Source organism: Leptinotarsa decemlineata, unplaced genomic scaffold (assembly GCF_025532065.1).
Source record: "Leptinotarsa decemlineata unplaced genomic scaffold, Ldec_3_MD MMD2_P_RNA_scaffold_5, whole genome shotgun sequence".
NCBI lineage: Eukaryota > Metazoa > Arthropoda > Insecta > Coleoptera > Chrysomelidae > Leptinotarsa > Leptinotarsa decemlineata.
The window spans coordinates 7,865,383-7,880,601 of record NW_027412532.1 but is presented as its reverse complement, the minus strand read 5'-3'; the positions used below and the strand labels follow the sequence as shown (position 1 = coordinate 7,880,601).

At 37.1% G+C, this 15,219-nt stretch overlaps 1 protein-coding gene across 4 annotated transcripts in view; it reads left to right on the top strand.

Annotated features, from left to right (window-relative positions):
• The window catches only part of LOC111514253 (innexin inx7), a 37,582-nt gene extending 25,952 nt beyond the window's left edge, over positions 1 to 11,630 (top strand). For all 4 annotated transcript variants that reach the window (XM_074169447.1, XM_074169451.1, XM_074169449.1 and 1 more), the window contains 2 exons: positions 6,667 to 6,875; positions 11,073 to 11,630. In XM_074169447.1, the coding sequence (XP_074025548.1) occupies positions 6,667 to 6,875; positions 11,073 to 11,295 (432 nt within the window). In that variant the 3' untranslated portion in view covers positions 11,296 to 11,630. The remainder of the gene's footprint in view (positions 1 to 6,666; positions 6,876 to 11,072) is intronic.
• The last annotated feature ends 3,589 nt before the right edge of the window (positions 11,631 to 15,219 follow it).

The window sequence follows — 15,219 nt, the reverse complement described above, 5'->3', positions numbered from 1 at the left end:
AAAGGCAATGTGACCTAAAATCAAAACTATGTGCATCAAGTTCAAACATTTTCGTTTTATCCTCAAACATTTTCGTTTTATCCTCAAATTTTTGCTCCACTAGAAAGAACCTTTCTGTGAGCGATTATATTTCACTTTAGTGAAGATGATTATAAAAACTATCTCCTCAAACACAAATCTTATTGAAAGCGCTGTGTTATTGTCCTCTTTGGTCGTTGACTTTAATGAATTTTAAGTGGAGTCAATTGTCCCTAATTTCAATACAGTTTCAGAACACGGGTTTGTCGTTAACCACAAATAAATAGCATACACAACCGAGGCACAGGTGAAATAATGATTGTTTACTGGATACTAAATAACTGTTATTAAAATTAGTAGTATCTCTCTCACATACAAGCAGCAATCGTTTGCTTCTGTGAGTACAAAAAAATCAAAATTCACATTGGGATTCTCGTTTTCGTTGTTGTTATTATTATTTTTTCAAATACAAAACACAAGCACTACAGAAAAATCCTTAAGGCGCTCTCAGAGCGGTGCCTGCGCTGGAAATTAAATCCATTTGTAAAAATGTTCTCAAGAAGTTATTCCACAAAAACGCAGTGTTCCAAATGAAATAGTTTTTAAACAGTGAAGTTCGAAGTATTCTGAGTTGAACTTCAAAATGATGAGCAGCCACAGTCCGTCGCGTATTTCTTGGTGGAATCAAATGAGTCAAGTCACTTGAACACTTTCCCTGAAAATTATAGAAGAGAGACAAATATCCAACCTTTCTTTGATGTTCCAGACCAGCGATTCTCAACCTGTGGTCCGCGGGCCGCGTGCGGCCCGCCAGCTTTTTCTATGCGTCCCTCTAGCGGCTCTGGCCTTTTCTGCAGCCTGAAGGCTAATACAATATTTTTAGATTATTTGACAATAGTATTTTCTGATAACGACACAAAAATGTGTAGGAGTTTTTGACTCAAATCGAATACTGTGGTCGAACACTGGAAAGCCTAGTGTTCGAATACTCGTGAACGGTGTTGGCAAGACTGAATGCCGTGGAAGAAAAATCATGATTCTTCTCTTTCTTCAGTTCAAGTCTTCAAGCGAGTAACATCTCATTCTTGTGCAAAGTAAAACTGTTCATTTCGAGGTTAGTTCCCCAAAGCCACGTGGTACTTATAAATTATTTTGTTCGTCAGATATAAGGATGTGCGAAAAATAAAGGAATGTCTTCTATTATTGGAAAATCCCTGGCACTTAGAAGTAGCCACTACTTCACAACTTGTGGCATTGGGATTTGATGTTGCAAAGTTATCGGATGAACTAATTGATTTTAAAAATGATACAAATCTGGAGGCGATTTTAGAGAAAACAGAGAGGTAAACAAATATAAGGAATTCTGGAAATTAGAATCGGATAACTACAAAACGCTCAAAAATTGCGTGCACTTGCTCCTCACCTTGTTTGCGTCAACTTACCTATGCGAATCCTTATATTCAAAAATGAAATATGCGAAAAATGTTTATAGATCCCGACTAAGTGATTCGCACCTGAACAATGTTTTGAGAGTAGTATGTAGTAAATATGTGCCAGATTTATCAGAAATTGTAAATAGTTTGCGTCAATGTCAATCATCACATTACATTTTAAATTAATGGTTTATTTTTGCAGTTGCATTTTATTGTATTTTACATACAACGTCTAACTTTAATGACGCAAAACCTGAAAAGTGTTCAATTCACTTTTATTATTGCGGCCCGCAAGGTCTAGCAGTAGCGACTATGTGGCCCAAGGGGAAAAAAGGTTGAGTACCGCTGTTCCAGACTATCAAGGTTGCAGGTGATGTTCTCGTCTCCAATCAGGCGGATGGCTATTTTTTGGAAAGAATACAGCAGCTTCGGGGTATGCTTAGGGGCGGAGCTACATACATGAGAACAATACTCCATAGAAGGTCTGATCTGAGCTTCATAAAGCATCAAAAGTTCCAAGCTTTCGAGACGCAGCGTTGGCAATTCCTGCGACATGATTGTGCAAAGACATATTGGTGTCCATTTTACCCACCAACAAACTTATCGAAGCAGGAAGCGCAATTGTATATCCGGTTTGGAAACTTTTATCTTTTAGGAGAAAACCGATGTCTGGGTTTTTGTGGCATTGAATTGAACTTGGTTACTTTCACCCCAATTCCTAAGCACTTCTAGATCCTCACTATGATACGGAACCTCCTGCTTCCGGTGAAGTTGTGCATTCACAGCCAATGTCCTGGAATCCAAATGGAAGCACAAGATAAGTGTGCTGTCGTCAGCAAAGCAATATGTTGTATTCTCAGTGTTTTCCATTAAGTTGTTGATATACAATAAAAAGAAGGTTGGAGACAGTGTGGATTCCTGGGAAACACCACCGTTGATTGTCAAAGTATTCGAGAGTTATCCATCGAGGGCCAGTTGCAGGGAACGTTTTTTCAGGGAGCTGGAAAGCCATACACAAAAATAATCCTACAAGTCACAGCATCGAAGTTTGGCTATCAAACCCTCATGTCACATAAGTTCAAAGGCCTTAGAAATATCAAGCGCAACAGCTCTTGATTCTCCATGTTTCTCGATTACGTTATTCCAAAAAATTTGGGTGACATACGATAGAAGGTCGCCGTTGATCTTTGTTTCCGAAAGCCATATTGATTATCGCTCAAGATGTTGAAGCCTTCCAAATATTTGAATATATGGTGGTTTACGGCTTTCTCTATGATTGTTGATATCACCTATAGCAAAGTGACTGGTCTATAGTTATTTGGAAGATTTTTCTTGCCTTTTTCTGGAATAGGCTGAACGTGAGCAATTTTCCAACAAGAAGGAAAACCCCTTCCTCGTGAGATATTTTGAAAAGTCTGCAAAATACTTGTGTGGGTTCATTTGCATTGTGGATTCTGGTTTGGGAATAGTGGGTGGTACCTTTCCCAGAAAACGACAATTATGTTCAATTTGATGAATTACAGTAGTAGTAGTAGGTAGGTCTAGAGTGAATGGATATACTCGAGCCTCCATCCGATTACTTCATCTGGTGAAAGATTTTTCAGGTCACCAGGTAAAAAAAAGACTAAGAATCTAATCAGCTAAGCGCCGGGTTAGGCATAGAGTATGGGATCTGTTACCATGGCCTGAATTTCCTTATGAACAATTATTCAATGTTGACAAACCATGGTACTTTTTCTTTAATCTAGAAAGGACCTGTTCATTGGTCAAACTGCGAGTACCTTCTTCAGATAGATAAGCAACGCAAAGGTTCTTCTGGAGAAGCCAACTTGGTTGGTGGAAGACGCGTTATAGTAATTAGATCACTCTTCTTTCAACACGAAGGTGTTGCTTGGGAAGTAGGTCACCTGTATCGAATTTAGAGGACACGTTACTTCATGACTGTAGGATACTGAATGCCTCCATCAGCCAGAAGGCGCTTTCCTGATCCTCTTGAGTGACCTGTAGCCATCCAGGCCGAAATGTGCAGCATAAAACTATTCCCTCCATTTACTGAAGATGCAAACTTGGCTTATGCGCGTCGAGAAGAGTATTCCAGTTCTGGTGGTTGGGAAAAGTGCTTGGTTTGAAAGTCGTGAAATCAAGATTATATGTTACAGAACATATGGATAGAATAGGAGTTGCTTTCAATGAAGGAACAATATAACAGTACTGAAATACACACTCAATAATGACTACTTATATACTAAGATACATTATGTATTTTCATCTAGTACACAACTTCGACAATAGAGTATGGCTCATTCTGAATTCCTCATAGCTCCAATGAGGAATATTATTAACAAATCTCTTGACGATTTGGGTGATCTGCAAGTTTTTGGGGCTGATATTTTGTCTGCAACTGCGGCAGACATCAATGGCGATGAGGCGATGCTTATATCTCACAATCTTTTGATCAGTTTGTTCATTTTTGTTACCTTTTTCATTGAACTGCATTTCGTGAAATTTCAGATACCGAAGGGTTTTTTGAGGTTTTGATTCAACTATGCGTCCGTTTTTTCGCTTTTTTCGGTTGGATTTTTGACATCAACCTCTAGCAAGACAACTTTTGTTGGATTGACAACACTGTTCGATGAGAAAAATGAGCGGCGAATGTTGTTACATGGAGAAAATGTCGGTAATGAATAGCCGTTAACTGACACACACGGATTATTACCTGCGGCGAGATGCAATATAAAGTACACGAGAAAACGTGCTCAGCATCGCAAATGGCCTAACGAGTGACTAATAAATACAGAAACTTGGGTCATTTGTTTTTAGTGCAGCCGAGGAGAATGTGATGTAGCGGTACTTTTATAAATACGTGCTGGGTAGAAAATAATTTGAATTGCAGTCAAGAAATAAACAAAAGAGGGAATCGGTGAATTAGGCGACTAAGCAACTGCCCGAGCCGGTCATGTTAAGTCGTCCAAATTAGAAAAATGTGTTGACGAATTAGTATATGCACTAATTCGTCATCAAAAAAACTGTGAAATAATAAAAACTGCATATCGATGAGATCTTTCTCGAACAATTTTGGGTAATAATTGCACTCAACAGTTTGAAATTGGTCAGTTTCCATCATTTCTGGAAATGTCTGTTATTATATTCGACTTTTGCAATTGTACCAGTGTTTTGTGACCTATTTAAGGCGTTTAGTTCGTCGACCACGATATTCTCCTAGGTGAAGTTCGTATCTATGCAATCGTCTTGAAAATTTATACGATTTGAGGGTCCTCAAGGATCGGTTCTCGGTCCGACTCTTTTATCATTTTACATAAAGTGTCAATGAACATGTTGATAGCAATTTCTGTAACCCTATTGCTTAGTATATTTTTTTTGCGTCACACTTCAAACATTTTGTATAAATCTCTGTTCTGAACTCAGCACTATTTATCTGTCTATCTGTTCATTTATCTGTTTTTCCGTTAACCAGCTGTCGCACACCTACGAACGACAACCCTCAGAATTTGAAACTTGTGCGGGCTAAGAACTAACGAGGTCTTATCTTTTAACGTGTGATTCCTAACACGGGTTAGACGATAGCAAGTGAAAATCGATCGGTAAGCCTAGGGCTTGAATTTCGTTTGTTTTGAAAACTGACCCGACAAACTTCGTACCGTCTGAGAATTATTAAACGTTGTCTTGTGTTTGTAAAGCATGTAGTTAGGCTACACTAACATGGCCAGTGTTGTTAGGTCAGGTCATAAAAGTGAAAATATATTTTATAGATACATAGTACATACTTTCAACTGTAATATCTCAGTGAAAACGTATTCAACTCAATTGAAATAAGCGTCATTTGAGTCATTCACTTTTGCCAACGTTACGCAAGTCTTTAATTTCATCGGCATTAAAACTGTGTGCTTTGGATTCGATGAAGTAGACGAAGACCGCTCGTATCTGACTTGGTTTTGCTTTTCAACTTGGTCAAAACTTGAACAAGAAATGAGAAGATAATTTTCGTACCGTCAACAACAACTTTTTATTTACAAATCACACTTTCAATTGGTTTTTATTCAGGATCGAACCGGAAAACTGACACAAACATACTATAAAATTGAATGAACGAAATGAACAAAGACAAACGTTTTAAATTAAACTTCTGCCGAAACAAACACCGCTTCTACATGGTCCTGATTGGCAAAGGTTCTACCGGTGCTTGAGAAGATCTTAGTCAGTTGGCGAGAGGTCTGGCTCAATTCGTTCAATTTTTGGACGGTACCGGCTGCTGCTGACGCAATTTTCGGTACATTCCGTCGATTTCCTCATAGTGGGACTCTGCTGTGAAATATGGTAGTCAGTTGGCGAGAGGTTTGGTGAGTATGGCGGGTGAGGCAGAATTTCGATGCCCAACTCGACTCCGCTGTGTTGGTTTGGCCCGGTTGCAGAAACTTATAGTGAAGCAAACCATCCGTGGATCACCATACAGTTACCATGGTCTTTTTTGGTTGCTTTTTCGCCTTCAGGAAGTACCTGGGTGGCTCATACAACCAGTGTCTTGAACACCTCCTGTTGTAAAGGATCTACTTCTCATCGCACGTGACGATCTAATCCAAAAAAAGATGCGCAAAAGCAAAGGACGCTCATCTTCACAAAATCTCCGGAATAAAATTTCGCAAACGAACGTCAAACAGTGCGTTCATTGACATTCACATTACCAAATGCCTGGTTAATGAATAATATTGTCTTAAAGAAAGGAGGAGTTTTACTGCAAAAACAGAGACCTGGCGATACTCAACACGGCGCTCCTGTTGTGCGATTTCTTTTTCTTCTGCAGTGTATTGTAACTCCACAGTCAAATGGCATTACGGCTTCGTTGTGGATATTTCGATCTTCTCGCTAGTGGCCTTATAAATAACACTGCGATGGATATTGCTAACTTTTCTTCTATTATGACATGACATTCTCATGCGCTCACAATCGATCACAAATGCCATAACCTCAATTATCTTTGCGCGAACTATGACAACTGTCATAACCCAACAAACCGAACCTCGTTAATTTGAAATGATTTTTCAAATGTCTCAATAACTATTTCATCACTCCTGGTGGAGGCAAATCCGACAAATCAAAAAACGTGAAATTCTTTATCACGTTTTTGAGTTATGAATGGTATTATTTAATGTCTATTTCATCTCATCTATTTCTATTAATATTTTGCCCTCTGTTTCAGATAACGAAGTGCACGTTCCACAAATACGGTCCTTCTGGTTCCATCCAGTACCACGATGCGATGTGTGTGATGGCCCTAAACATCATAAACGACAAAATTTACACCGGTTTATGGTTTTGGTTCATTTTTCTCCTCATTTGTTCGATATTGGGTCTCATCTGGAGATTACTCACCATTATTTTACACGCCAGGAGCACGACATTCAACAAGTAAGTCCTATCATCAATAAAAAAATTAAATTTGATTAGGTTATACTATGATTCAAAATAAAAATTAGTAATGTGTATAAACAGGTTATAATATCATTAACGATCATGTGTTTGTGAATTTGCATGAAAATCTTTATAATTTTTAGCAATTTTGATGTACAGAGTGTTTCCTAACTGATGTTACGAAGGTAATTTTTGAGTATATTTCGTAAATAACGTTCACATAAACATGCGTCTTGAAAGTCTCATCGTTTTAACTACAGAAGGCAACAGTTTAAAAGAAAAAAAGAATTTATAGTAAATTTGATGTGGCTCTAGATATTTTTGTGAAATCTGATACCTATATTCTATGAGTCGAATGGCATTTTCTGCTTTGCAAATCAATATTTTCTTGTTGCCAGTGGTATCCATGCACGATATGCTCTGAACCATCTTGAAGACGAATGTGAGACGCCATTGTTTTTCTTGAAGTGAAAACAATTTTTGTAAACCTTATTCATTTCGAGCTGATGGGTTTCACATAGAAAATGAAAACAGTTTTCATATCGCGAATAAATAATGCATGTCAACAAATCTCTGTAAAAGATTTATTACAAAATCACAACACGTGTTTCGCCTACTATGAAACAAGATTCTATATTACTGAATCCTAAAACAAATACACAAGTCAGGCTGTTTACAAGGTGGTAAATGACATGTGTGTAGGTCTTGATCGGTGCAAACATACTTCCTTGACTTTATACGACTTGACCAAAGCTCTCAAACATTGAGTCATTATGGTTTGAGAGGTACAACTTTGAGACTCCTCAGCTCCTATCTCGAAAATCCGTATCAGTGTGTTGATATTAATAATGTCAAATCCGACATCGAACTGATACAACATGGAGTACCACAGGGTTAAGTACTTGGACCTTTTTTATTTATTGTATACGTAAACGACTTATGTCAAAGTATTATACCAACAAAAAGTATTATATTTTCTTAATGGAAAATCGATTTGATTCGAACTGTTGACGAGAAAAAAACTTCATCAAAAGCTGGTTCAAATATTATGGAAAAGTAAATAAAAATAAAACACAGACCTCAATTGTCTTCTTGAATCCACTGTATCAGGAAAGACAAAGTGTATATTTTCTTGGTATAATCATCAACGAACGGTTGAACTGGTTCAGCCACGTAGATTATGTAATTCGTGAGCTTTCTAGAGTTCTATTCATTCCAAGACAACTCAAACCAGTAATCAATATAAACGTATTAAAAATACCTCACTTTTCTTTATTCCGTTCTATACTATTACATTATGGTGTTCCACTTTGGGGCAACTTTTGTAACGCATTAATGGTATTTCGATGTCACAAAAAAACCATTCGTATTTTAGCAAATGTAGGATACATAAAACACTGTCATCTACACTTTATTCAGCTGCAGGTGCCTTCATCATACGTTACATCGATTTGTTGGAGATACATCTGTATCTGTAGAGTAGGGAGGATGAGTATAGACCCACAGCACTTCCACCCACACCCTCCCGAGGAGTTGTACTCCTAGGTCATCGTCCATCTTGTCTTCTAGGAAGGTGAATAGGTCACCAGGAGATATCTTCTTCATATTGGCAGGTGCAGGCCAAGAATCGCCGAACGCACACTCTTTGACAACCTTGAGGTGTCTCACGGTGGCCTCCGTGAAGTTTTTGGAAGGTGCAGTGACATTATTGTCGTTGTGCGGCTTTTTCAACCTTCTTGGGGTTCCCTCCGTCAAGGTGCACAAGTGAGGGAGCTTTCCTGCAGGGGCAGCCAGTTGCTTGCCTTCATTCAAGGCGGAGCTCGTGGCGCCCACCGCTGTTGGAGGTGGAGTGGGGTTATTTCGCTCTCTTTCTCCTTTTGGCCTTGGCGCCGCAAATGCGGTTACTCCGTGGTCTTTGTATTACATCACGAGGTGATCTACTATGTCCTGCTTTATTCCAAGCGGTAGATTGGGGTGGACACTTCTGTTCATCCCTAACCACCACCTTAGATTGAGGTGAGCACCTCTGTCCAGCCTCAGGATTGTTTTTTTGTTGTTACTGTTCTGTTTCATTCATGTGTGTTCCTACGAGCAGCTGGGAAAGAGTTGGTCACCTCTGGCAGAGTCCCGCATTACCAGAGGGAGATTGATTACAATGAGGTTTCGCTCAGTTCCCTAAGAGGATCGTTCGTGACCGCATATCACCCTGCAGCCATTCAGCAGTCGGCAGGATTCCTTACACCTCAGCTTGGGTAGGCTGGTCCACGGTGGTATGTTTTGCAAAGGCTTTGGGGGAGTTTTAGTTTGCCTCACCCTACTTATTTCTGCCACTGACCAGGAGTCCGGCGACCCCGTCCGTAAGGCCACATTGGCTTCCCGGACAGGGCCTTCAATCACCTGGCCGTTTCCCCTCTTTTCATTGTTCATCAACGACTTATAGCAAAAAAAAACAAGATTCCAATATATTGCTTTGCTGACGACAACACACATGTTTCGTTAGTCTATTTGGATTCCACATCGGCGGTGGATGCACGTCTTCACCGGCAGCAGGAAGTTGCATATCTTGATGAGGATTTAGAATTAATTTTGTCCGTGCAAAGCATATTGTTAAATCATCTGAAAATTGAATTTTCAACAGGTGATGATCGACTGTATTGCCAAACATGCGCCAAACTAACTGACTACTATAAGAAAACAAGTATAGCTACGGCACCAGTCAATCTAATAATAACACTGATGATCTTTAAACAAGACTCAACCTCTGACGGAAGCAAGAAACTCTTTGGAAGGTTCGAAATAGATGAACATTTCAATCTGGCATACCACTATTACAATATTCATGCAGTCATTGTTCACTGTGGTTCTGGCGTTGAATTTGGTCATTATTACGCCTTGGTCAGAGACGAAACGGACTGGTTTAAGTTTGACGATAGTCATGTCACGAAGTGTTCTGGCGATATATTGAAGTTATTGGAGCCTCTGGAGACACCCTACATTTTGTTTTATAAGAGAGAGGACATTGGTAGATCAAGATCTTCAGATGATGTGGTGCTGCAGGTTTTTCCGGGTTTTCCTGCAGCTGAAAGAGCAAATGCGCCACTGGAATCAATGAAGTTGCCCGGAGCGCCAATTAATTTTTATTGTTGTTTTCTATTTTTATCGTTGTTTTAATAAAATTTCGAATAGGTGTGAAAATAATCAGATTCGATTCAATGCCACAAAAATCCAGGAATAGGTTTTCACCAAAAAGGTAATTGTGTCCAAAACGGATATAATAATGTCAGGTCAGACAATGTCATTTTCCACTTCGATAAGTTTGTTGGGGATTAAAATTGCACTATCTTGGCACAATCATGTCGCTGGAATTGCAAAGGCTGCTTCCCAAAAGCTTGTAACACTGTTCCGAAACAGAAAACTGTGCACATCTCATAAACTCTTGATGCTTCATAAAGCTCAGATCAGAACTTCTTTGGATTTATTGTTCTCATGTAATATAGAGCCCCGCTCCTAAGCATACCCTGAAGTTGCTGGATCATATCCAGAAAAGAACCATTTGCCTGATTGGAGACGCTAACATCACTTGCAACCTTGGCAGTCTGGAACATCGAAGAAAGGTTGGAGATTTGTCTATCTTCTATAGATACTTTCACAGGAAGTGTTCAAGTGACTTGAGGTTCAACTAAATTCAACCTGGGAACGTTTTTCCAAATGGATTTAATTTCCAGCAATTCAAATCCAATGTGAATCACTTCTTTCGCATGGGCACCGCTCTTAGAGCACCTCAAGAATTTTCCTGTAATGATTGTGTTTCGTCCTTAAAAAAATATTTGAAGTAAACAAGTTTATTGAAGTACCCATAGTTTATAATATACTTTAACAGCAAATGATCATTTGGTCAGCCAATAGATATTTTTGAATAATGTGTTTTTATATGTATTTCTTTTATGTGTTTAACATTTCATTTTCATTGCAATTTTTTTATGTGCTGTGAGCTTCCATAAATGTATTCATACGTAACATGGGTAAATAAAACTCTACTCATCTCTACTTTACTCTACAATAGCTTTCTCTTCTTATTACTTAGTTTTGATTTGGTTGCATCATGTATCGGTCAGGTTTATTGAATTTTTGAATTACAGATGGATAACTGTATATAACCGAAACTCAATTTTTTAATTTTTTTTTGCTCTACAGGTTTGTGTTTGCAAACTCTTGCCCTGGCCGTTTGAACCCTTGGAAAACTCTTGCGGTTTCCAACTATGGCAACTTCAGTGACTGGTTATTCTTGGTTTACCTTTCTAAGAATATTGATCCGTTGGTATTCAGAGAAATTTTCCAGGGCATTGCCGAGGATTTGCAGGAGAAGCGCAATGAAGGGGAATTATTAAGTTTTGAAGATGGCGACAGCTTCTCCTGAATTTACGACTGAATTTTTCTGAACATTTTTTCCATACATCAAATGTGTGGTATGTTCCATACGAACAATTTCAAAAAACGTGCGCTTACTGACGTAACAGTGATATTTGATAAGAAATTATTGAACCTATTGGATCATTCATCAGAATTTATTCAAGGCATTAGGTCAACGAATCTGACAGAGATCGCAAGACAATGATGAATGAATGATTTTATATGTCTGAAAGATAAAGGAACAAAATTATTGTTTTTCTACAGCTTTAATGTTTTATGCTGAATCAACTAGTAAGTAGGATGATTTTGTACTAATGATACTCAATAAAATTCAATGAAAAATGGTCTTTAATGTAACAGGAAACAAACCCAGGTTAATGTAGTTTCTATTGCAGTTCAGGTAACCTACTTCTTCCCTAGTCTACTAAGCAATAACGTTCAGAAACTTTAGTTAATACGAATTCTTTTTGGTATGGTTTCGCTCGTTCTGGAAAACAAATCAGTCTGTAGGTAATCATCAGATTGAGTTTAAAAATTGCCCCATTACACAATGGATAATACCAGAGCCCAAAATCTCAGATCCGTAATCCAATACCAAGAACCGCCATTTTGATCTGTCATATATCTTATCAGTGGTACTGAGCCCGTTTGAGAAAGCTATGTTTGAATTGCGATTGTTTCTGTTCTAAGCATGACAATCCTGAGTAGAAATTGGTAATGATTCTCCTAACAAAGACGCCATGTATGGTTTTGAAATTAGGAATATCAAAGACAAACATTGATATGGTTTCTGTCACCGAAAAACAACCGAGAGGTGTTGAAGACTACTTCTTCCGAAGTAGTCTTTATCTGTGGTAAGGAGTGCATTCTCCTCTAAACTATTTTTCAAAAGGCATACCACAAGGTTCAATTATTGGACTGAACTTCTTTTTGATTCATGCAAACGATATCTTCAATAGAACGACCTATCCGATCCTCTGCTTATCCAGATGGTTGTTTTCTTTATATTTAATGGTCATAAAAAAAATCACAGTCAAACTCTCTGATATAATGAGAGTATTGTACAGATCACCAAAGTATTCTAAACATTTCTCTAATATACGTAATTTTGGTTATTCTACCGATTGTCTTTGGATATAAAAGAAAATCGTCATTCATCTTAACAATACAAAAACGAACAGAATATAAAAATTGTGCCAATAATATACAATGCAAAGTAAGTAATCTAGAGTTTCCTTCTCCAAATGGTGCATCAGGTTTTTAGCTGCACAGAAACTCCGATAGAAAACCTACAGTAGCACCTTGATAAGAAGTCTCCACTGGGCAAGTTATTCAGAATGTGATTATAATAAAACAAAAGTTGGTGGCTGATAAAATATTGATTCATTTCCATAAACCAGTTTGAATTCAGACAAAAGATTTTACAAGACGTTATTCGTTGCTCACACCAAAAATACTGAAAAATCTGAAAAATTCCAAATCGTCTCCTCGTTTTCTTTTCAGACCTTGATAAGGCCTTTGAAATCGTGAATCACATACATCTGTTGGAGACCTCGTAGGGCCTGAGATTCAGAGAAAACACATTCAGTCTAATGATCAATCATTGATGCGAAAAAATGTGTCAAAATTGATAACATCATCAGTGAAAACAGAATTCTTGAATGTGGGGCACCTCAAGGTACAGTCCTGGGGCCAATTCCTTTCACGATATATATATCAACGAAATACTCAAATATGAAGCCTCTGTATTACCATTTTTTTTTTGCTGATGACACAGCTATTCTGTGCAGTGCTGACAACTGAAGCGAGCTGAAGGGAAAGGCAGAAAATAGTGTCACCAGAATCTTTGACTGCTTCAAAAAAAAGATATTGTCAATAGACTATGACGACACATTTTTTGCATTCTCCCACTATGTTAGTTCATTAACAGGTAACAGGATCATTTTTTTTCCTTGAAAAAACAATTATATTCTTGCCGATGTTTCGAATTTACTTGAATTCTTCCTCAGGACTCTGTAACAATGAATTTTCATAAACATATCTTCCACAAAGCCTATACCATTATTATCGTTTCAATTTCACAAGAAATAATGAGTTATCAATTAAATTACTCACCGAAGTAGTTTTTTGTGTTGATAATATTACTATTTTAAAAACCATCAGACATACCAGATACATATTTGAAGAAAAAATAAAAAAACATTGCAACAACCAAATTTCCGAGACAACACCAACACAAAACGACATTAAACAAAAGAATGGCTTTATCTGTGATTCTGATAAGGTGGTGTCTGTTATTTAATCAATGGCGGAAAGAAAAAGAACGAAAAAAGGGTAAATTATTAAGGTATTTTACTCATCAAATTGAAATATGCAGTATCAGGCCATCGACATCTCTTCTAGTGTTAACACTATCCCATTTGATGATATGTATTTTCGCTCAAAAGTCTTTTGGATAAATATGGTTGAACATCTAGAATAGTTGGATGATCAAAATAAAAAATGTGTCCATATTCTTTTTCATGTTCAACAAGAGCTGTGTTCTGTATATTGAGTTTCTTAGAGTATCTCATGTGTTCTGAAATTCGTCTTTTGAGAAACCGTCCGGTTTGACCAACATACCATTTGTGACAGCCTCCACAGTTCAATTTGTACACTCTATTGGATTGTATTTCTCGTGGTATTTTTGTTTTTTGTTTCGAGAAAAAATGTTTTTCAATTGTATTTTAATTTGAAAAATCCCCTTCAGTTTGTTCGGTACTGAGTAGCATTCCAAGTTTATCAGATAAATTTTCTACAAGTGGAATTTGGTGATATTTGAGTTTCACTCCTGTATTTTGGTAGAAGAAATTTCTTTCTTTAATTATTTTTCTTATAAGGGCTATAGGAATATTGATTTTAACTAGGTGATTCTCAATCAATTGGAGATATTTGTTATGAAACTCAGAATTGGAAATTGCAATTGCTCTTGATTTCAAATTCCTTATAATGTTGAATTTACTCTGAAAATTATGTTTCCAAAAATAATTTAAAAATTTCTTAGAAAAAACTGGTTTATGATATCAGTCTACCTTTAAAATTCGGTTTGCATCTTTGATTATTTTAGTATTTTGAAATGCCAACGAATTGTTTTCTTCCATTTCTAGAGTAAATTTTAATTTTAGATGAAAACTATGAAAAGTGTCTTATATTTCAGTTTATTTATTTTTTGGAATGGAAGTGACAATATCGTCAACATATCTTTTGGAAAAAGGCAATGAAAATTACAACTTTTTAATGCATATATTTTGTAGTTCTGCCAGGACCAAGTCGGCACAAATGGGTGACATACAATTACCCATTCTCAACCCAAACACTTGTTTGTAAAAAGATCCATTGTAACAAAAATAATTGGAACCTATATAGAATTCAAAACCTTCCATGAAACTATCTATGGCTGAAGTGGTAAAGTTTGAAATGATTTTCCATTTTCGTCTAATTATACCAATCAATAGATAGATCTATAGGAATGTTAGTAAAAAGAGATACCACGTCAAGAGAAATCAAAATATAATGCTCAGGTATAATGTTATTTCTGATAAAAGTAGAAAATTCGAAATAATCTTTCACATAGAATTCATCTTTTTCGAAACCGTCTGCCAAATATTCCGCTAATATATTTCGAAAGTCTATAGGCGGGAGAACCAACAAAACTAACGATAGGCCACAGAGGTATTCCATTCATATGTATTTTTGGTAAAAAATATATTTTAGAAAACAATCCGTTGTTACATATGAAGTAGTTGGCACATTTCTTGTCTATATATTTATTTTCATGCAGCTTTTTAATAACCTATAGTGATGGCAACGATGTAATGAAATATAGGGTTTTCCTAATTAATTTTAAAGTACAAACTTCACTACTGAATCACATATCCACATCTGTTTTCCA